The sequence below is a fragment of the Pongo abelii genome, chromosome 3, assembly GCF_028885655.2.
Source record: "Pongo abelii isolate AG06213 chromosome 3, NHGRI_mPonAbe1-v2.0_pri, whole genome shotgun sequence".
In the NCBI taxonomy this organism is placed as follows: Eukaryota; Metazoa; Chordata; class Mammalia; order Primates; family Hominidae; genus Pongo; species Pongo abelii.
In genome coordinates, this window is record NC_071988.2 from 21,516,692 (window position 1) to 21,539,725 (window position 23,034).

Genomic DNA, 23,034 nt, shown 5'->3' on the forward strand with positions numbered 1-23,034 from the left:
GTAGTAGGGAGAGGAACCAAGGAAAGTTTGCTGTTGCTGGATTAAAGGGAGAGATGGGAAGTACTGTGGGGAGACAGGGAAGACGTCAAATGATAAAGCTACTGAACAGTCTCTGGAGAGACATGAGACATTTATGAAGGGGTGCACAAGGTCAATTTCCATTCGGGGAGGATCCAGGTAGAATGCTCACAACATTAACAACCTGAAATGGCAGAGGCATTGACAATCAGAACAGCCTGCACAGAAGGGAAGGCTCCCAGAGGCCTCCTGTTTTGCAGGCGCCAGGCCTTCAGGTGTGAAATGGTGAAAAGAGAGGTCTGGGTGGTGTTCCCAACAGAAGAAGCAGGAGGGCTGAGGAAGCACTCAGAGAACTGGGACAGCAGCTATTTGCTAAATAGTAAGGAAGTATTTCAATATTTTACTAAGTGGCACCGTTGTACTGATACATGTTAGCTGAAGAGACAGCCTAGAGACACAGAGACTAACTAGGAAGTTACCACGGTTTGTGCAATACAGGATGGGAGTCCGAAGCAGGCTGAGGAGGGAGTATAGAGGGAAGGACAGAGATTCTGAAATATGCAGGAAGCAAATCAAGGAGGCACCTACTGCTAAGTAATGACTGCCTCTTCATGGGTTTAATTTCACATACCAGCATATGCTCCCATTTAAAGGCAGTGCAATCAGTTTCTGGATGTTCAGGTTTTCTAGTTAGTATATTCAAGGGATTAAAAAAAAAAAGGATGCAAAGAAAGGGCAAAAACTGCCCTAGTATAAAATATAAAGTTAAGTTTTCTGTTCAAGTGCTAAAGCTTAAGCACATTTTATGCCATTAACATTAGAATTTTTAACTAATTTTCTGTCATGAGGGATATGTTCCTTTTTCATTCAGTTTAATCATGTCCACCTATGAAGCACGAATAATAGTGTAATGTGTCCTTGCTCTCTGGCCACAGGATGATCTTAAAAGGATCGAATAGCATGAAACTGACAAATCTGAGTGTCCATCTAGAGCCTTCTACTTTAGCAAGTAGAAACTCTCCTTACCCAGAGGGGTAGGTTGTGAAATTGATGAAATGTAGGGTTTCATCATTTTTAATCCCTTTCTACCAACTGTGATCATCTAAGACAGAAGTGTTCATCAATTTTAAGTATTCCTCAAAAAATACACCTTTCTCTCATGGGCTTCTCTGTGTTGCTGTTTCTAGTCTTTTATAGTATGTCTGTGGTTTTTTTGTTTTGTTTTGTTTTTTCCCAATATAAGACACAATAAGGAAAGTTGAGCAGGTCCAAAGGAGTGTGGCACAGTGCATCAAATACTCTCTTAGCGCCAATATTAACAGGCATATCTTGCCAATTTTCCTCTGAGTACAGGGTATCAAGTAAATATATTATTATCAGACATTTCGACCTAGTTGAGATTTTCTTGGGCAGTTGGGATTTTCTAAATTTAGCAAATTGGCTCTCTTTAATGGTGGTCACCAAGAAAAAGTATACAAAAATACACTAATTCGTTCACTCATTCAATATTTATTGAGTGCTCACACTAAACCAGAACACCTAACACCTGTTGGATCAGTTATTATGCAGCCATTAAAATGACTGGAATATTGTTTGTGATATTATTGAGGGACAAGACAGAAATAAAGTACTGTGAGATTAAAAACCGCAGAGAATATAATTACACATGCCCACAGAAAGCTAAGTGAAAAAAATGTGGTTCCATTAGGGTGCTGGAGTTGTGCCTCCTCTATTTGCTTCAATACAGTGTAGTCAAATATATCTAAACCACCAATTTTAAAAATCGGTAAAAATGCTTTCATTTTGCTTGCTTCAATGAAACACTTTTTTTAAAAAAAGATATATGACATATTTGTGTTTTCTGCCAAAAATTTTGATATACAGCTTGCTTGATTAAACACCTGGTCTCAGGGTTGACTTCTCCACTAGGCTTGGCAAGCACAGTGCCAAAGGCTCATGATACTTTTAGGGGCCCATGAAAACATCTTATTGTCTTAAAATCAGGAGCAAAAAAAACAAATAAATAAACTTTTAAGTCAAATAAAATTTTTTAACATGTAACATTAGTATATTTGCATTTATACCATTGCAGTTATAAAATGTAATTTCTGATATTTTTATGTAGAGAAAGGGAATCAAAGGCAAAAATGCCTAGGGCCCATGAAAGTCGTAATGCAGTTCTTCCTGGTTAGAGTTTTCTTTAAAACAGTAGCAAAAGCAATAATACCTATCTCCCTGAAAAAAAAAATCTTTTAATAAGGTTATTTTGCAAAGCAGAACATTTGGAGCATTCTAATTTAACTGTAAATAGTCTTAAATGATTGCAGAATGTAACATACCTTTAGTGCCAGACTCGAAAATGTATTTGAAACATTGCACTTAAAGCTCAGCTGCTTATCCAGGTTTCCATCTGGATCCCGCCTCCCATAATCCGAAAGTCCTGTACGATCAGAGGCTGCCACTTTCTGGAACACGGTACAGGTCATCCCCGTGAAGCCAGTAGACTTGATGACATAAGCTTCCAGAGCAATATTGGGTGAATACTTGAAAAGTCAATCAAACAGGAGTTATGAACGATTTATAGTACAAAGGAAAAGCACTTTCAAAGACTTTTCAAACACAAAACACTATGCATTAGCCAAACCAGAAAGCCCAGGTTCTTCCTAAACAAAATCACTGTGTAGGTAACTGGCAGAATAAAAAAAAAAAAAAAAAAAAAAAAAAAAAGACCCTGGAATGAAAAGGATGTCCTAAAATGGAAGGGAGACCAAAAAAAAAAGGAAAAGAAGAAGTCATGAAGTACGGAAGATCAGGTCTAAGAAGTCAATTAAAAATAATCTAAAGAGCACTTCGAAGGAAACAACAAGCTAAAAATGGAAGCATCCTGAAAAAAAAATTCAGCTAGAGAAATCAATGGAACCTCTAAATGCTCATCTTACAGGAAAAATGAGAGCTAAATATTAGAGTTTGGGAAATGCACTCGACACATCTGGCCATATTTACTTATTTCTTTTACAGGAAGATCATTAACTCTTTGCATGAAGTTTCACCAATAAAAGCTTTACACACTCTCCAAAGCTGTTTCTTCAGAAAAGGAAGAGAGACATTAATTTAAATAGTAGGAAATGAACAGATTTAAAAATCAAATTAGCCTGGTCAACATGGCGAAACTCCATCTGTACTAAAAATACAAAAAATCAGCCAGGTGTGGTGGCACATGCCTGTAGTCCTAGCTACTCAGGAGGCTGTGGGAAAAGAATTGCTTGAACTTGGGAGGCAGAGGTTGCAGTGAGCTGAGACTGTGCCACAGCACTCCAGCCTGGACAACAGATCAAGACTCAGTCTCCAAAAAAAAAAAAAAGGCAAATTAGGTCAGAAAATTCATCTGAAAAATATGGCACCTGCCCTAGAGTTTTAAAGGAATTCAGGAACAAGAGTGAACCAAGGGGAACCACCAAAACATACGACCTGTCAATACAGACAGCCACCAGGCCCACTTGCTGGAGGACAGAGTGGGCGTGAGAAGTGACAAGGAGCCACATCTTCACATCCAGCAGAGTGACAGGATTTACCATAAATTCTAGGGACAACATGGCATCTCTCTCCTTTAAGGATGATTAAGTATATGCCTATCCCACAGGCATATACTGTGGCACCATTCTAAGTACCACATATAGATGTCTTTTTCTTTAAAGCATGAAATTTTGGTGCACGATGCTTACAATCTATTAGGAAATAAGATACAAATTTAAAAATATAAAAAGTAAAGTAAAATTTGGCAAGTCTTATGCATGTGATAGAAAATAATTAGTGGTTCCCAAACTTTTCAAGCATAAAGAATCTTTGTATTAGTTTTTGCCTCACAATGTAAACATAGTGAAAAGTCTTTTTAATTCAACTTATTTGTTAATAATGTGTATTCTAATTTTTTACTAGTCAAAGACACATGTAAACAACCACCAGATCTTCTGACAAGCAGCATCATTCAGCCCAACACATGAAACCTTGGTTGAAAGAAAGAAATCTGTCATTTTGAGGCACCTGTGAAGCCATATCATTTTACTTATTATACGTAGATGTATCATCTCCTGAAACTTTGTTTACACATTGAGATGGTATGCAAATTCCTACTATGACCTTTATTGTACCCTTGGGTTCTCAGAAAAACAAATGCAGTTCAGAGACAGGGGGGAAGTTCTTCCAGCTGATTAACAAGCATGGCTAAAGGATAAGATTTAAAATGGATCTAAATGGCCGAGGTGGACATAAATATGACAAGCTAGTCTCAACTGAGGTCATGAATCTGAGAGGGAAACTCCACTGACTTACATTACAAACACAGTGACCTAGCCAGGCGCGGTGGCTCATGCCTGTAATCCCAGCACTTTTGGGAGGCTGAGACAGGTGGATAGCTTGAGATCAGGAATTTGAGACGGGGCCAACGTAATGTAACCCCGTCTCTACTAAAAATACAAAAATTAGCCAGACATAGTGGTGCTTGCCTGTAATCCCAACTACTTAGGAGGCTGAGGCATGGTACTGCTTGAACACGGGAGGCGGAGGCTGCAGTGAGCCAAGATCATACCACTGCACTCCAGCCTGGGTGACAAAGCAAGACTCCATCCCCAAAAAAATAAATAAATAAATATTGAAAAAAAGAAAAAAAGAAACCACAGCAGCAAAAAAACAGAGACAGTAGCCATGCTGAGACTCTATTTATTATTCCAAAAAGAAAATACTAAACTTAATTGAGCAAAGGGAGCAATAAAACATGGTAACATCAAAAAAAGGTCTCAGAGATCAACAGGAAAATAGCAATCTTGAATTGTGTAAAATCACAGGAGGAAGTTAGAATATTCTACACTATGTCAGCTCAGTAAAATAATTAGGAAATGAAAATTATGGACCAGATCAAACTATGATTGCTAAGGAAATATCACATTATTTACTGTATTCACCACCTTTTTAGGACAAAAAAGTAAGCAGTATATCAAGAAATTTACAACTGTTCAATTTAGCATAAATAAAATTTAATACTATGTAATTGAGTGATCATTATTTATTAATAAGTCATTATCCCAAGAGTGAGATTGACTGAAAATGCCAATAGCTTCACAAGTGTTGGAGGGCATCCCAGTTCTCTTCTGAGATTGAAACCTGGGCAAACAATCAGGCATTCTCTCAAAATATCCTTCAGGGCCCAGAACAGAGTATCAGCTCAGATGGACCATGGGTATGTGCCAGTGGGGCAATATAATAGTGTTCTTATTTTCCATTGCAGAAACACTTTCGGTGGATTAGATGGTGATAAACATTCAAAATACAGATTAAGAAAGTATTTTCCAGTTCCCAAGAAAACATTACTCAAAAGCAAAATTAACTCATAAAATGTTAAGACGAAATTCTGTAATAACTTATAAAATGTTATAACTTATAAAATGTTAAGAAACTCTGTAATAACTTATAAAACGTTAAGAAGAAATTCTGTAATAATCAGCAGTAAGAGAAGATATCCACCCCATAATGGAGAAGACACCTATCTCTTTCGAGTGAGAGCTGTGTGAAATGCACTTTTTTCTCAGGAGTCTATGATAATGTTACACTTACTGTTGAATAAACGTGAGCTCCACCGGCTAGCCGGTAGGTAGCAATGCGCTGAAGACACTGCACAATCCTACTGCAGGCTTTAGCTTCCCTCTGCGCCAGCCACAGGACACGTTCATCAGCCAACATGATGTTACTTGCAATGTCAACCATCACATCACCTAGCTAGCAGGGGTTCAGAAGAAAAAAGAAAGATCTTTAAAACCACCATAAACTATTTCGTAGAATCAAAATCCTAATGGACAGTGAGATTGGCCTTCAGTCTCAAATTCCACAAGAGAACCCAACAGGCACTTTACTTGTTTCTCATGAAAACATCTTCAGATATGAACAGTTCATTCAAGTATAGCCATTTGGTGACATTTAGCTCAAAAGAGCATATGTAAGTGGCCACCACATCACTGGTGAAAAGACTGCCAGGTGTTATCTCAAATGGAGGAAAAGAAAGGCAATTAGATTAATTAAAGAGAAGGAAAGGATGTCACACAATACCAGAATAAAAAGATCTTGACTGTTCATCTAGAAAACCATTTATAAACACTTCCTTTTTGTGCATGCATTAGCTTAAATCAAACTATTATTATTAAGAAATACACACCACCAGCAGGGCGTGGTGGCTCATGCCTGTAATCCCAGCACTTTGGGAGGCCGAGGTGGGTGGATCATTTGAGGTCAAGAGTTCGAGACCATCCTAACCAACATGGTGAAACCCCATATCTACTAAAAATACAAAAAGAATTAGCTGGGCGTGGTGGCCCATGCCTGTAGTCCCAGCTACTCGGGAGGCTGAGGTAGGAGAATCACTTGAAGCTGGGAGGCGGACACTGCAGTGAGCCGAGATCGTGCCACTGCACTCTAGCCTGGGCAACAGAGTGAGACGCTCTAAAAAAAAAAAAAAAAAAGGCAGGCAGGCAGACATACTACCCACCTCTTTAGTCTCTGCTCATATTCAACACTGTAGGGATGCCCAGCTACTGCTAGGTCCTTGTATGTGTTGTATGATCTCACCCCCATCCCCTTGCACACGTGGTTTCCTATACCTTGAATGAACTGCATCTTCCCTTCCTCCCAACGCAATGAATGCTTTTAAGATCTAATACAATAAAATAAATGCACTCTTCCACTGTTTGTTTTACTTGTTTCATTTATTGGATTCTTTTTATTCGCTCACTTCGTAACTTACAGATGTAAACAACTGTCAGGAAATGCCACTGAAAAGTCAACCGACTATTGTGTACCATAACTTGTACGTCTCACCTGAGAGAAATAAATTGAACCGTCTAGGGCTAATGAGACGTACTGGTGTCAAGAGGATTTTGTATTGAGCAAAATGTTCAGGAGAGGGAGACATGCAGCAGAAAGAACAACAAAAACATTCCAGAGGTAGCATCAGAGAATTTGCAAGCTGGCTGGACCTCTAATCAACAAGTAAGCATTAAAACACGTTAAGCCCCAGTGCAAAGCCAGAAAGCCAGGCCTCTCTTAACAGATGTCTTTTGATCATCCCAGAAGATCTCCACTGAGATTTCAATCCCGTTTTGCATCCAATACACTTCACACAATGTATAATTATGGGGGCTGAAGAGGGTTTGGAAGAAGTTCAGTCCATCCCACCCTGATTCACTTTACAAAAAAGTCAGGCCTTTGGAAATCCACCAGATCCCAACCCTGGAACCGTGGACTGAAGCTACCACAGAAAATACACAGATGAGAACAGGACTTCAAGTGCTGACCATGAGTACCTAGCCTGACCACTTCACCTCTTGGTATCTCCACTTCCTTTCTTCATAACTACAGATAATAATAGTCCTATCTTTCTGAATGTTGTGGAGATTAAGTTCCAATAAAAAATACAAGGTTCCTAAAACCGTGCCTGGCACATGGCAAGCACTCAAAAAATGTTGGCACTTTTACTGTTTTAATCCCAAAATTGGCCTCTCTTTTAAGATGATATAGACTCTAGAAGTAGTAGGAGGGTTGTATTTGCATGTCTGTGTTCACATAAAAATAGGACCAACGCATCCAACTAAACTGCCACTTGACCCTCTGTAAAGTCCCACTCTCCCCCAGCTTGATCCTATTAAAATAAGTTTTCTGACTTTTTATTGCCCTTACCATAATGTATCACAACTTTTTCCTTATTTTACCTCCAATGTAAACATCTTGAGGGTAGAGACAACAAAATGTCTTACGTTTATATCCTTATTCACTAGTACAAGAGCTGATGTAGAAGCCAACAGTTATCAATGTCCATGTATCCGATATGTATCAATATTCATTTTAAACGTTCACGATTACTGTTCACTGACTATTTATTGAGGGCCAATGTGAGCCAGACACTGGTGCAACAGCAGCAAAAGAAAGAAACAAGCTCTATCTTCAACCTTATAGTCTGGTGAAGAAAATGCAAAACAAGCATATAAATCCATTTTTAAAAAGTGATTTAGATTGTGATAACTGCTACAAGGGAAATATGCAGAGAAATATAGGATATAATGAAATTTAATCCAAACACCCTATTTTAATGAACTAACACATTCTCAAGGGGTACTTCCCCCCAAACCAAAGATATTAACAAGATCAAATGACAAATAATTAAGAAGAGCCTGTAATCAAGCTCTGCAGAATCCTCAGTTGGTTCATTTTTTTATGATTCATTGGAACATTAGCATCCTAGTTCATGTTCCTACTAACAAACAAGTGTGGGGGTGAATGTCATTCTACTAGAAGCCCTTACTTCTGGAGTTATAAAGAAGGGTATTGACTCTTGCTATGTCAGTTACTGAATCTGTCAATCAGCTGTTTATACAGACGCTAAACTAATAAGTCCAAAATCTTAATGGGAATTCATAGTAGTTGGAATAACAAGATTTTGTCTATTATTCTGACTTACTGTTATTTGAAGATTTTACACAAAAATAAAAGAGGTAAAAGAGATAACATGGTAAAATATGCTTTATGGCTAACAAAAATATTAATAGAATTCCCACTGGATGCAAAACTTTAAAATACACAAAAATATTGATTTTATTGTAAGGCACCACTGAAATATAGGCAGTGTTTACAGATTGGCAAAGTTACAACTAAACTTATTGTTTAATACTTCTTTGAAGTTTTAAATGTAGGAATTTTATAGGGACCTGACATGAGATCTGATGGGCACATCATCTTTCTTGAAAAATTCATCATTATTACATAATCAAAGAACTACTGCTATGCCCTGCTAGATAATGCCAGTAAAGAAATTAACCTGTGTTAATAATTATAAAAAACAACAACAACAAATATCTCTAAGAAGGTACAGGACTAACAATAGTAATTGCTTTAGTTGAGAACAAGCTATTTTTCTCATTATTTCACTCCAAATGGCTAAGAATGGAGGAAAGGGATTTGTTGCCAAAATATTCCCTAGAGCAGATAATCAGAAAATGTTATATGCTTCTGTAGCTTGGTTACAGAAGTAGCTTTGAATATGTCACAGTGGCAAAAAGTGACACAAAAGGGGTAACAATGCATGAAAAATTACACTGGATTAAAATAAGTATTCCTGAAATCTGACACACAAAGCTCATTTAAAAACTGCAACCAGTGTAAGGAGAACGCATCAGATTTCTCCTTGGCCTCATTCCCTGAAGGCCACTCCAGCCACAAAAGGGTCAGAAGGACTCCTCCACCTGCTCTTGCACCTGTCACACTAAAGTGGGAGAACCAACCGAAAACATGAGCGAATGGACTTTATCGAAGATAAAATGGGGAAGAAACAAATGCACCACATTAATGGCAATGAAAGTGCTCAATGTCAAATGTTGTAAGAGACAGGATATTTCACGTTCTTAATATACAAATGGCTTGGAAGTTTTATCAAAATTAGGTCAAAAATATGTTAGTTTAATAAATTTCTGATGTTATCATATTAATATACAAGATAATACATAAACTAAACTTGATGATATTTAATGTATAGTCTTTAACACTGAAGACATAGTATCTATGAGCCTGGAGTTAAATACTCCTAGGTTGAGATCTCAAGTCTGTCACTTACAAGTTTAGATGTCCCTGAGCAAATCAGCCTCTGTGAGACTCAGCTTACTCATTTGTAAAATGGGACCAAGAACTCTACAAGTGCTCAGAACATCTCACTCCATGGTAAAATAAGAAAAAAAAAAAAGCAGAAGACGAATATCTTCACATACCCAGTAAAAATATAAATTAAGCAATTCATGGAGTTTTTGAGAAAGGCCAAGTGATCTAGGCCCTCCCATATTTACATTTTCAATCATCGAGTAGCAAAGGAATACTTTTGTTCATTCTAATAACCAGAAAAGCAAGAATTAACAGACACATGCATAGGTGGAGCAATGGTTTTGGAGATGACAAATAGAGGAACCTACAAGAAATGAAGTTCAAACTTGACACCATCATCATCATTGCAGCAGCTGATCCTATTAAGCTCAAGTAGTCTTCACAATGTTCTCCTGGTTCCAAATTAAGTACACTATTGAGATCATACCTATTTCAAGGTATGTTATTACACTGATTAATGATGGAACTGTTGCATTCTGAAAGTCAAGTTTTAAAAGTGTATTTGTCACCCTTAACTCACATCTGACCTTACGTGCCATGGGATACCTCTGCAGGCTTCTCAGCAGGTTGCTTAGGTAAGCATTTGCTATTCAACAAGAGTCTAACTGTGATCATCATCAGGGTTATGGCAAAGGTTAAAGCTCTGATTTTACTGAGGTATAGGAGTAAAGAGAATGATGAGGATGAGGGTAACAGTGGAGGAACTGAAGAAATGGGTGGAAGGGGAAAAGAGGTCGAGAAGAATATTGCACATAAGGCATGGCAGGAGTTCTCAGATCATGTAATAACCATAATTCTTCAGGAGAGATGATGTGTCTACCATCAGGTCTCATGCTTGATCCTCATAAAGTCCACACATTCAAAACTTTAAAAAAAAACTGAACAATAAATTTAGTTGTAATTGTGCTAATCTGTAAATATCTCATATATTAAAAGATAAAACATCCCGAAATACTGATTCTACCCTAAGGTGTTACTGAAATAAATGAGATTACAAACACGTATGTGCACTTCCTTTTCTAGAAGTACAGAGGACTGCGTACTCTGGAGAACTCCAGCAGAAAGTGAAAAATGCTGAAAGGAAAACAGTTATCTTTGTAAATGCATCACTGAGAAGTAGGAAAATGGAGCCTCCTCCAAAACCCAGTCGCCAAAGAACAGCAGAAATCCGAAGAGCTCTGAGGTTGAACTCTGATGACCACGAGGTATGTTTTGACTTCCACACAGGGCCTAGGCCATGCCAACACAGGGTACCAGGAAAAGACTCCCTGTTACAAAGCTAGAAACTCAAAGGACACCACCTCCAGCATCAGGCCTAGCCAGCAATCACTCAGCTTCAAGGAAGGAGAGCCAAGAAATGTGCCTGTTTTGACCTGGGCAAGAGGTAGAAGGAGGTTAAAAAAAAAAATTATTCTCTGACAATCTGGAAACACAAGTCGACCTTCAAACAGGTCCTTTATACTACTTTCATGTTCTTAAAAACCTCAAGCTAAAAATTAATTTTAAAGTGAGTCCCCCTACACTGGCACTTGGCAGAAGCAAGCAAATATCACGGTTAAGGATACATTAGACCTTTCTCATTAATGCTCCCAATCAACCAACACTTATTGATATGGTTTGGCTGTGTCCCCCCCAAAATCTCATCTTGAATTGTAACTCCCACAATTCCCACGTGTTGTGAGAGGGACCCAGTGGGAGATAATTGAATCATGGGGCAGGTCTTTGTCATGCTGTTCTTGTGATAGTAAGTCTCACGATATCTGATGGTATTATAAAGAAACGCTTCCCTGCACAAGCGCTCTCTCTTTGCCTGCCACCATCCACGTAAGGCGTGACTTGCTCCTCCATGCCCTCTGCCATGATTGTGAGGCCTCTCCAGCCATGTGGAACTGTAAGTCCATTAAACCACTTTTTCTTCCCAGTCTCAAGTATGTCTTTATTAGTAGCGTGAAAATGGACTAATACAGTAAATTGGTACCAATAGAGTGGGGCGATGCTGAAAAGATACCCAAAAATGTGGAAGCAACTTTGGAACTTGGTAACAACTAGGGGTTGGAACAGTCTGAGGGCTAAGAAGAAGACAGGAAAATGTGGGAAACTTTGGAACTTCCTAGAGGCTTGTAGGTCCAGGCTGAGGTGGTCTGAGATAGAGATAAGGAACTTGTTGGGAACTAGAGCAAAGGTGACTCTTGTTTCATCTCAGCAAAGAGACTGGCAGCATTCTGCCCCTGCTCTAGAGATTTGTGGAACTTTGAACTTGAGAGAGATGATTTAGGGTATCTGACAGAAGAAATGTCTAAGCAGCAAAGCACTCAAGAGGTGACTTGAGTGCCGTAAAAGGCATTCCATTTTATAAGAAAAGCAGAGCATAGAAGTTTGGAAAATTTGCACCTTGACAATGTGATAGAAAAAAAAAATCCCATTTTCTATGGAGAAATTCCAGCTGGCTGCAGAAATTCGCATAAGTAACAAGGAGCTGAATGTTAATCCCAAAGACAATGGTGAAATGTCTCCAGGGCATGTCAGAGGTCTTCATGGCAGCCTCTCCCATCACAGGCCTGGAGACCTCTCAGGAAAACATGGTTTCATAGGCTGGGCCCAGGGTCCACGTGCTGTGTGCAGTCTAGGGACTTGGTGTCCTGTATCCCAGCTGCTCCAGCCATGACTAAAAGGGGCCAAGGTACAGCTTGGGCTGTTGCTTCACAGGGGGCAAGCCCCAAGCCTTGGCAGCTTCCACGTGGTGTTGAGATTGTGGGTGCACAGAAGTCAAGAATTGAGGTTTGGAAACCTCTGCCTAGATTTCAGAGGATGTATGGAAATTCCTGAATGTCAGGCAGAAGTTTGCTGCAAGGGTAGGGCTCTCATGGAGAACCTCTGCTAGGGCAGTGCAGAAGGGAAATGTGGGGTCAGAGCACCCACACAGAGTCCCTACTGGGGCACCAACTAGTGGAGCTGTGAGAAAAAGGCCACTGTCCTCCAGACCCCAGAATGATAGATCCACCAACAGCTTGCACTGTGTGCCTGGAAAAGCCACAGACACTCAATGCCAGCCTGTGAAAGCAGCTGGGAGGGAGCTGTACCCTGCAAAGCCACAACGGCAGAGGTGCCCAAGACCATGGGAACCCACCTCTTGCATCAGTGTGACCTGGGTGTGAGACATGGAGTCAAAGGAGATCATTTTGGAGCTTTAAGATTTGACTGCTCTGCTGTCATGTGAATAAGTCTCACAAGATCCGATGGTTTTGTAAGGGGTTTTATAATTTCCCTTTTCACTTGGCTCTCATTCTCTTTGCCTGCTGCCATGTAAGACATGACTTTGCTCCTCCTTTGCCTTCTGCCATGATTGTGAGGCCTCCCCAGATGTGCTGAACTGTGAGTCAATTAAACCTCTTTCCTTTATAAATTACCCACTCTTGGGTATGTCATTATTAGCAGAGTGAAAACTAATATAATGGGTAAATAACTGTCTTGTTTTTATTAATCTTTCTTAAATATGTGTATGGCTCATACTTATTTCAATGTTTAATATTAGAAATGTTTGGGGTCTTTATTTGGAAGTTTGGTGATATTTTGGTGACCAGAAATGATCTCTAGGGATTTTATAAGTCTTATTTACATCAATTAGCATATAGTCAATTTGGTTTCATTATATATCATTTCATTTAAAGTTGCAGTTTCCAAGAACCTATAGATGACCTTAAGTGAGGGCTTGCTGTATTGAAAATTGTTGAAGCCAAGCAGAGGTACAGCATAGGTATTAATGATAATATTCTCCTATTCTTTTGAATTTTCCAAGAAAAAGTTCTTAAAAAGTTAAACCCCCCCACCTAAAACAAAACTAAAGCAACAATAGAAAACGGAGCTGTTACAGGGGTTCTCAAAGCCAGTGTCAAAGTCATGCTGCCTGAAACATCACCTGAAACTGACTAGAAATTCAAATTCTCTGAACCCATTTCAGACCTGCTGAAATGGCAACTGGGAATGGCAGGGAGGGGGAACTCAGGCAGCAATCACTGCATATAACAAATCCAGCAGGTGATTCTGATGTCTGGTGAAGTTTTAGGAACAAAGTCCTAGAAAAGCTTAATAATACAGAAAAGTCTGGCAAGTAAGATCAAGAAAAAAAAGAATACAAAATAATCATAATTGTCAATACAGAAGCGATGACACTTTAAATCAATGAAAAAGCCATACACTTGTAAAAATCTATATATAAACTAGTGTAAGGTGCGTATCGCACTCACATATTTTAAAATAAGAGACAATAAGGGTGCCAGAAAGCATTACCAGATCTAATCTTTATATTTAACTTTCCCATCTTATAAAATACGCATACTGTTTTCATAAGAAAAATCACTTTAGTAAATACATAACAGACACGTCTGTTGCCTGACAGACAACCTTTAACTGTTTTTAAAAGGATCCCCTAAATATATCACTTAGATCTGGCAGTTTGAGAGCTTTTAATGCCTATCCTGAGACAACAAAGTGCCAGCTTGTGTTGGCCAGGCTCAATCACAGAATAAAAAGCAATTCCCCCACAATACTTTAGTTATGAAATCACCCATAAAAGAATAACTTTCAGACATAATACAAAAATCAATTTAATTAATTATTTCTCTACCTAAAGCTAGGTGCATTTTAGGATAACTTGGCATAATTTTATGCTGTGGTAATTAACTTAAAATGAAGCCCTTAAGCCTCCTAATTTTTTTTCACTACACTAATAAATGGTGAAAGCTATGGCCTGTGGTTCAAATTGCCAAAGAACTGTATGTCAGTCACTGCATCACACGCAATATTATCACATTTATAACTCAATTATTCGATCCTGAATATTTTCCTGTTTCTCGTGCTGACAGTTAATAAGTTGCCATCACTTGCTTCCGAAGATAATCATAACTTTTCTGTCCTGTGTTAACCAGTAAAAATGACAGCAATCTTCTTCACACTAGATTTTTACAGAAGTAACTGATGCACTCATAATTGTTTAAAAGGACGTCCTTCTTAGCATCTGAGGTCATAAAAATGTTTTATTTCCTAACCTAATAAAATAATAACCAAGCTTTGCAACTATTTTGCAAAATTGTTCGGCTGTATTTGTGCACATACACTTTTCAAACTATACAGAGAAAACAGCATCCCCATTTGAAAAATGAAGAATAAGCCCATTAGTTATTAATTAATAACTAATGAAACCATGTCTACTTCCAGTTCAGTACGATGCTTCCACCTAAGAACCCGTCAACGCAGCTGACCATTCTTCCACACGCTGGCAAACAGTTCAACATACACCTCTGGACACCACGTTGCTCAAGTTGACAGGTGAGCAAAACAGGGTCACGTCATAAACATGTATTCTTCAATGGCGAATGTTCTTCCATGTCCACATTCCAAATGTCATTACAATTATTCTAGTAACTAGAAACATCCCACTCCCGGAAATGACTGCTAATCCTGTGGGCAGCTAACCTGTCATCTTAAGCAACAATGGAGCACGATATTAATCACAGAGCCAGAATCCAAACGGCCTCTCCCAGTGCAAGGAAAATTCACTGCAGGAAAGTGGGCTGTGCCCTGGAGACATAATCAAGTATCAGGAGCAATTATTAGGAAATCATGGCCCCTGAAGTTCAGAAAACAAATGAAATGTTATCCCGCTGACAAGTGAGGTGGCCTATTTGCCTAAGTCCCGTTTATATACTTATATCTATTTTCCTTCCTTTAATAACTACATCCTATCAAGTAAAGTGCCTAATGCACTAGGGCTACGGTTCCAAAAACTTATTACCACAATGCAAGATACTAATTGTTATATATATATATAATATATAACAATATATCTATATTAGATATATAAATATGTAATATGCATATTAGATATATCTAAATATATATTATATGATATATTAGAATATATATGTGATATAGGTGTGTGTATATATAATTGATATATAAAAATATATTAGAATGATTTAGGAAAATAAGGCTTATTATTTACATTTTAGCAATATTAATGGATCTGAGAAGTTCTACATAAAGAAATATGCAGGTTTTGTTTAGCCCAGTGTTTTCCCCACAGCTGTGTACAGAGCACTTTTAAAATTGCAAGTCAGGGCCACATTGTATGAGAAGCTGAATGTGATGCTACAGAAAACTCTTATGGATGAGTCAGGGATCTTGGGTTCTGTTTTCAGGCCTGCCCTAACCTAAGCGTGGGCTTCAGTTTACAACTTGCTTGAGGTTCCCTCTACCTCTATAATTCATTTTTTTATAAGTTATATCACAAAAGAAATTGTACATATAAAGTTCTCATGAAGCTTTAAACGTAAAGCTTAAGAACACAATAATTCTGCCCCTTGAAAATTACTCAAAACATTAATTTGCTGCTCATTCATTCTGTAAACTGTGCTTGTCAATTTTTTTCCCCTAAAAGACATCATGTGGACAAGCATATCATGGTTTCAATGTGGTCCCGTTAAAATACGCCACTTTTAGAATTCACTGCATTTTTAAAACTTGTATAGTCCAATCATTTTGAATTTCAGAAAAGTGCCTAAATAGCCTCTCATTTCTCTAGGACATTACAAGGACAATTAAAAGGTATTTACTACAAGATCTGGGTGACTAAAACTCTCATTACGAAACATGAGCGCAAGGGTATGTGGGGAAGAGAAATCCAGCGGGCTGAGCTAAGCAGCCCTGCCTAAGCCGCAACGTGGAGGCAGAACACTGCTTTTACTGCTTTCTCACCAGTGACCTCTGCTATATCTCTGGACCTTAATGTCCAAGAACTGAGACTTCACCTCTCCCAATCCCAGTAACAACCAGGTCATAAGAGAAGAAGCAGAAATATCTCAACAAAATTCTGGAAATTGAAAAGCGTGCTTTTAGTTCAAATATGATAAAACATAAACCGGCCTTAAAATATACAGACTGAACTCTGTCACCCTACCATTTGTTGACACCGTATGCTACAAATCTGAATTTAGAAAAGTACCTCTTTAGATTTTTCCTCTTTGGTAAATCTTCCAAATTTTTCAATCATTTCCGCCACAAATATTACATCCATTTTGTCAGAAAAGTTGGCTGCTTCCACAGTGTAAGCCAGTAACTGTCGAGCTGTTGCCACGGCATTGGTAAGATTGAGGGGCATCTACATTTCAAAGGCAAAAATGATCAACAAAACAGTCATTAGCAAAATGATCAACACAATCCTGACATTTTCACTTTGTGTTTCAAAACAGCAATGAATTAAAAAACTTTATTATTTACTCATCATGGCCTTCTTAAAATGCTTTACAAACCCAAGAAAACTGGAATTTTAATGGAAACTCACTGCAGGGAAATTTTTTCAAGCTTGGAGTGAAAGACAATAATACATAAAAATACATGAGGTTAACATGTTGCACCATCTATCTCTTCTCTGCCTATCCAAATTCTACACATACCTCAATCCCAATTGCTTAATAAAGCCTTTCCTGAGTATTCCTGCTGGGAGTGATCAATACCTCCCTTGGAGCTCCTACTGCACAAGAGTACAAACTACTTATTTGGCACTTATCTTTATTGCCATGCACTGCCAGTAATGTTTTATATTTGTTTATCTACTGACTCTAACACGGATTTAGCACCTAACATTGCAAAAGGATTTTTACCAGGGGCTAAGGGGCAAAAGAAAATACATGACACACAAGCCATCTTCCACTTGCTTATAGTCTGGTAAGGTTTAAAAAGATGCATAGAAGCAAAGATAACAAAAAGCACATGAGTAGTTCAAGTATTCTAAGCAATCGCTTTCAACAAAGTGATTATAAAAGGAATCCAAGAGGTGGCTTTCAATGTGAACTCAAAGGAAGGTTAGGATTCTGTCCGGTGGATACAGATTTAAAAAGATATTCAAACAACGGCACAAAGGGAGACGGTGACTGGAAAGGAAGGATTCTATAGAGGGCCTTGACTAGTGATTAATATGGACCTGATCCTGAAGACAGTTAAGTCAACTAAAGTAAAAACACCAAATCCTTATGTTTTACCTAGTATTAAAAAAAAAAAAAACTTATGTATTTGGTTTGAATACCATGTTTTCTCCACAACACAAGTAAACTTGAAGACTTTCTAGTTACCTGATTAAACATATAAAGAACTCTAGTGACATCATTTGCATACTGACAGCGAGAATAATCATCATCTGCCCAAAAGCCACCTCTATCACATCTGCGCCAAGCTTTTCTCTCATCCTGTGGGTTTCCAGGATATATCCCACTGCCATGGGTGTTCCGCGTACACTGCAGATATGCAGTAATGCCCGCCAATGTTCTGGGCCATCTAGAGATGAAGACAAAATAGTACAAGAAAATCTAAATGACACAGGTACATCAAGAATAACAATAGCGGAGAAAAAAATCAAAGATGAGGACGTGTCATGTCAATACAACCCTGACACGGGTCATCAAAACTGGGCTGGGAGAAACCTTTGTTATTTGAGCTCTATGTCCCCAAAACTGAGAATGAAATTCAACATGTTTAATACAGGTTACCATTGATACTTATCACAGGAACCACTAAATTACAGTCAGTCACACCAAAATAGAATTCATTACAAAAACCACATAAATAGATCAAGCAACACTAAACTAAATTCTATTAATGCAGTGGGAATTTAATTGCATAATATCTTAAGCAATGTCAAAGATAAATAATTCATTGATCTATAAACACTTAATTGCTCTATTTTTAAAAATGTAAAGCACTCAAAACTATGAGAAAATAGAAAATCTACCATAAATAGTAAATATCATATTATGATTATTTGATAAAAGATGTTGAATATAACAAAATTACCAAATATCATATATTTCACTTAAAAGCATGTACTAAATATTATAGATCAATACTTAATCTACATAAAAGACTTATCCATTGGCAATAATAAATGTTGATTTCCATATATTGATGTCAAGAATAACTTTTTTAAAAAGAGCAATGGCGAACTAGCTGAGTATAAACATGTTATTATTGCTTCTTTACTTTGGATTTAAAAGATTAACACCAAAGGGTTCTCCCACCCTTGAAACACTGAGGTTAGAGCCAGGAGGTAACAACTGAACCCATTAGAGACAATGCAAACTGGGTAATAAATGATTTTTATGCTGCTTCAAAGAATAACATATTTCCCTTTGTTCATATCAACTATAAACTAATTTTTTAAATCCCTGAACATAAATAAGATCAAGTAAATAAGATATTTAAAGATGTTTTAAAGCATCTTTGAAAGTAAAGAGAGTTTAAGGTAAAAGCTGTCATCTCTTGCAAATCCTAAACTTTCTACTAAAATAAATAAATAAATAACTCCCTTTGCTTAAACTAACAGAGCTCAACAAATCCCACCTGGGATTCCACGGCTCCCCAGGTTTCAGGCTACCCAACAGCTTTCATTTCCCAAAGTCCTTCTTGCTTGATTTCCAGAAGAACTGAACAAGGGGAGAAAATTAGATAGGTGTTTCTTCTAATTCTGACGCCTACTGAACTGCCAGTAGTGAAAAGTACCTTAGCAATATAAAACCTTCCAAGGTTCATCTATAAAAGAGCCATTGGGTGGGGGGAAAACACAGAAAATACCTTACTTAACCTGTTTGAATTTTGTACTCTTTTACCAGAATATCTCAAATGTTTCCCTAAGGCAATGGCTCTTATACAACAAAAACATTTGTTAAAAATGACTCTACTTTCAGAGATTCTTCAATCAACAGGTCTGAGATAAAGTTCAAGCACCCCTTTTGTTCATCTCCATAAGTGATTCTGAAATCATTATTCTAAAGGGTAGTCCTCAGACATGCGCAGGTCTCAAACTTTGTTACTCAGGACAGGAAACCAATAATGTGTCTTAGACAATGGAAGGATCTGGGGCAAATTAAACTTTTCCCAGTATTTTCCACGACACTGACCTGAAATCACCTTTGTTGTTTACCACCCTCTCTGGAGGACAGTACTGTGCAGAACTCTCTAATACCACAATATCCACAGTCCTCGTATTATTCCCACGTTTGGTCTGGACATGACAGCCCCAATTTCCAGTAGATCCAGCCTGAATATTAGAAATGGTTAGGGCACTGCATAAAGAAAGATTTTAAAAAGAGAGAAAATATGATTAGGCAAAAAAGGAGACAATAATGGGTCTCAATCATTCATTTAGCAAATATTTCTGAATGCATATTGTGGGGTAAGCACTTGCTATATAAAAATGAATTTAAAAAATGACTCCTTCCTTTAAATCCTTCAATCTCAAGGCAAAAAAGGAAAGAGATCTTTAAAATACACAATCAGGGCAATAAGAGACACATGAATCAAATGCAATGCTATACGACGCATGAGAATTCTCCTTGCAGAAATAGGGAGAGCAGAACACTTCACAGAACAGGAATGGCAAGTAATCCCAGCACTCTGGGAGGCAGAGGCGGGTGGCAGGAGTTCAAGACCAGCCTGGCCTTCAAGATCAGCCTGGCAAAACCCCGTCTACACTAAAAATATTTTAAAAAGTTAGCCGGGTGTTGTGGCACACGCTTGTAATCCCAGCTGCTTGGGAGGCTGAGTGAGGCTGGAGGATGGCTTGAACCCAGGAGGCGGAGGTTGCAGTGAGCCAAGAGAGCACCACTGCACTCCAGCCTGGGTGACAGAGCAAGTCTCTGTTTCATACACACAAAAAAAGAACAGGAATGGCAAGCCCAAAGGCAGAAATATCGTCGTACATTCTTTAGCAAAACTTGGAGAAGTTTCCAAGTCACATCTCCCTTCTCACAGATTCTGAAGAAAATATTCAAACATGAAAAAAGATTATTATGAATTTACATAATTAAGAAAATGTTTAAGGTAAAATATAAAGGGTTACACTAGAAACAAACCAGTTACCTCCCTAAAAAGATTTAGTAAATTACCAATTAATACTTTCACAAAAGGTTTCCATGTTAAGGTATATTTCAATTCATAAAACAGCTGTGTTTCTAAATGGCTGTCAGTAAATCCAATCTCCAAGATGAAATCATAATTCTCTAATATAAAACCTATTAATTAAGGAGCAAATGTCAGAGCCTTCAATTAACCTTTATTTCCCCCACAGGATCCAGTATGCCTTGCTGTTATGTAGACACAAATGGTAAGAAATAATTAGACAGAAAGTATGTATCATTTTAATTAACTTACAAAATTATGTCTTGAAGTAAATACACATTTGTCCGATCTCCTAAATCATTGACGGCTACAGCAAATGTTCTAATAAAGGCTCAAGACACTTTTATATTATGAATCATCAAAGAAAATGTTGTCTTTACTAAGTTAGAAAAATAAACATAGTGTAATTAATATTTTTAAAATAGAGTGACACAAAAAAGAGTTTGACATTAAATTTAACTTTGTCCAACACTCTACTTTATAAGTCTTTACTGAACTAGGAAGAAGTATATTTTGGCAATGAAAATCATTCCTTAATCCAGAAGTTCCCAAAGACTGTCTTACTTCACAGAACCTTCACTGACATGGCAACTTTTTCATGGTGCACCGCCCCCCAGCTCAAAAAAATACCTATGGTGGTTTCTATTACTAAATTAAATCCCCAAAATGTCTATCTATATTCAAATACTTTAGTAGCCATTTGAAAAAAGTAACACACATAAATTTGAAATAAAATTTTTATTGTATTCTGAAATAACAACTACTTCTTAATGAGATATGTGTGCCTGCTGGGCACTCTAAAATTAATCTAACCTCAGATTCGGATCAGACAATGATGCTCATTTCTTGTTCTACAATGACTTTTACACATAGCACTTGCTTTGCATCACAGTAACTGTCCAAAGTTCAGCATCCCGAAGTATGACACTATAATGGAGTGTTTCTAGTTTTCTTACTCCTTTTTTCCCCTTCAATCTCCCAATCTGCAAATGTTTCCTGGATAACTTTAAGCAATACTTTTAATATCTAAAACCAAGCACCGGAATAACACTTCCAGGAATCCTCAAGGCAGTAGATTTGGAGATTTAAAAAGAAAGAAGTAGCTTCAATTTCAACTCCTAAGAAAAATGCTGTTTCTTACTGATGAAGAATCAAAGACATGGGGAGATCAATGAAAAATCAATAGGAATCTCAGATTAACCAATGCAATAACCACATATTTCTTTCTTCTATTTTTCTGGGGCAAAATCTAGGTAAAGAACTGTCTCAGTCTTCACATGAAAGATTTTCATGTTAGTCAAATGTCCCTACCAAAAAAAAGTTAGGCTAACTTGCTATCCTTAGAATTAACTTTTTTTGCATTGCTAAATATAATTTAAATTTAAGCATGACTTGCAGAAAGACTTATACAGTAAATTTACTTACTTTATAGTCAAATAATTTAGAGTTCTAAATTAATCAAAGCTCTTTTACATAGAAAATGGTTCTACTTTTAAAACTTTACTATTGAATTATACATCAATTATTGTCTGTTTATACAATAAACTGCTTAGTGTACAATGTGATGAATTCTGACATATGTATAGGCATGTGAAATTATCGCTACAGTAAAACTAGTGTAACAATGAATATATCATTTCCAACGATTAATCTTATCCCTTAATAAGGGAATTCTGCTTCTAGCAATCACTGAGCAGCTCAGATATTAAATCACCCTTCCCACAGCTAACAATTATATGCCCCTGACAAATTATAAAATGACAATCATTTGAACACATGTAGATTGATCAAAAGCAGGCAATAAATGAAGAGGAGTTGATATGAAAAACAAGGGTTTTTGGCACTGGGAAGTAACTGGATTTTTTTTTTAATGGCTTTTGCCCAAGGGTAGGCCTCACTCAAATAGAAACTCACAATCTTATTGGCTTAAAAAATCAGAAGACAGAGGTAGAAAGAAGTCAGGCTGGAAGCCCAAACTTCTATATATAAAATGCACCAAGATCTCTTATTGATCCTGAACTACACTTGCAGGTAGAGCAGAAACCAAGACTTTAGCTTCTGCCTACCAGAGAGGACAGAGCTAGGAGTTAGTTCAGCCAAGCTAATTGCCTGACCAAAGTCAGCTCTCTTTAGGGGAATATAACAGAATCCAGAGTCAGAGGTCAGCAGACTTTTTCTTCAATGGCCAGACGGTAAATATTTTAGGCTTTGCTGGCTAGGAAGCAATATTAAGAATGTTATGTAGGGAATTATGTAACCATCTGAAATGTAACCACTTAAAAATATAAATAACATTCTTAGTTTACGGGCTCAGTAGACTAGATTTGGTTCACAGACTGTACTTAGCCAACTTCTCCTCCACAGCAAATCATTCATAATGTC

At 37.6% G+C, this 23,034-nt stretch overlaps 1 protein-coding gene across 2 annotated transcripts in view; it reads right to left on the bottom strand.

Annotated features, from left to right (window-relative positions):
* The window catches only part of ADGRA3 (adhesion G protein-coupled receptor A3), a 127,945-nt gene that overhangs the window by 30,979 nt on the left and 73,932 nt on the right, over nucleotides 1-23,034 (bottom strand). For both annotated transcript variants that reach the window (XM_002814636.4, XM_063723340.1), the window contains 5 exons: nucleotides 19,653-19,817; nucleotides 17,832-18,033; nucleotides 16,706-16,861; nucleotides 5,626-5,787; nucleotides 2,358-2,561 (listed from right to left, as the gene is read on the bottom strand). In XM_002814636.4, the coding sequence (XP_002814682.4) occupies nucleotides 2,358-2,561; nucleotides 5,626-5,787; nucleotides 16,706-16,861; nucleotides 17,832-18,033; nucleotides 19,653-19,817 (889 nt within the window). The remainder of the gene's footprint in view (nucleotides 1-2,357; nucleotides 2,562-5,625; nucleotides 5,788-16,705; nucleotides 16,862-17,831; nucleotides 18,034-19,652; nucleotides 19,818-23,034) is intronic.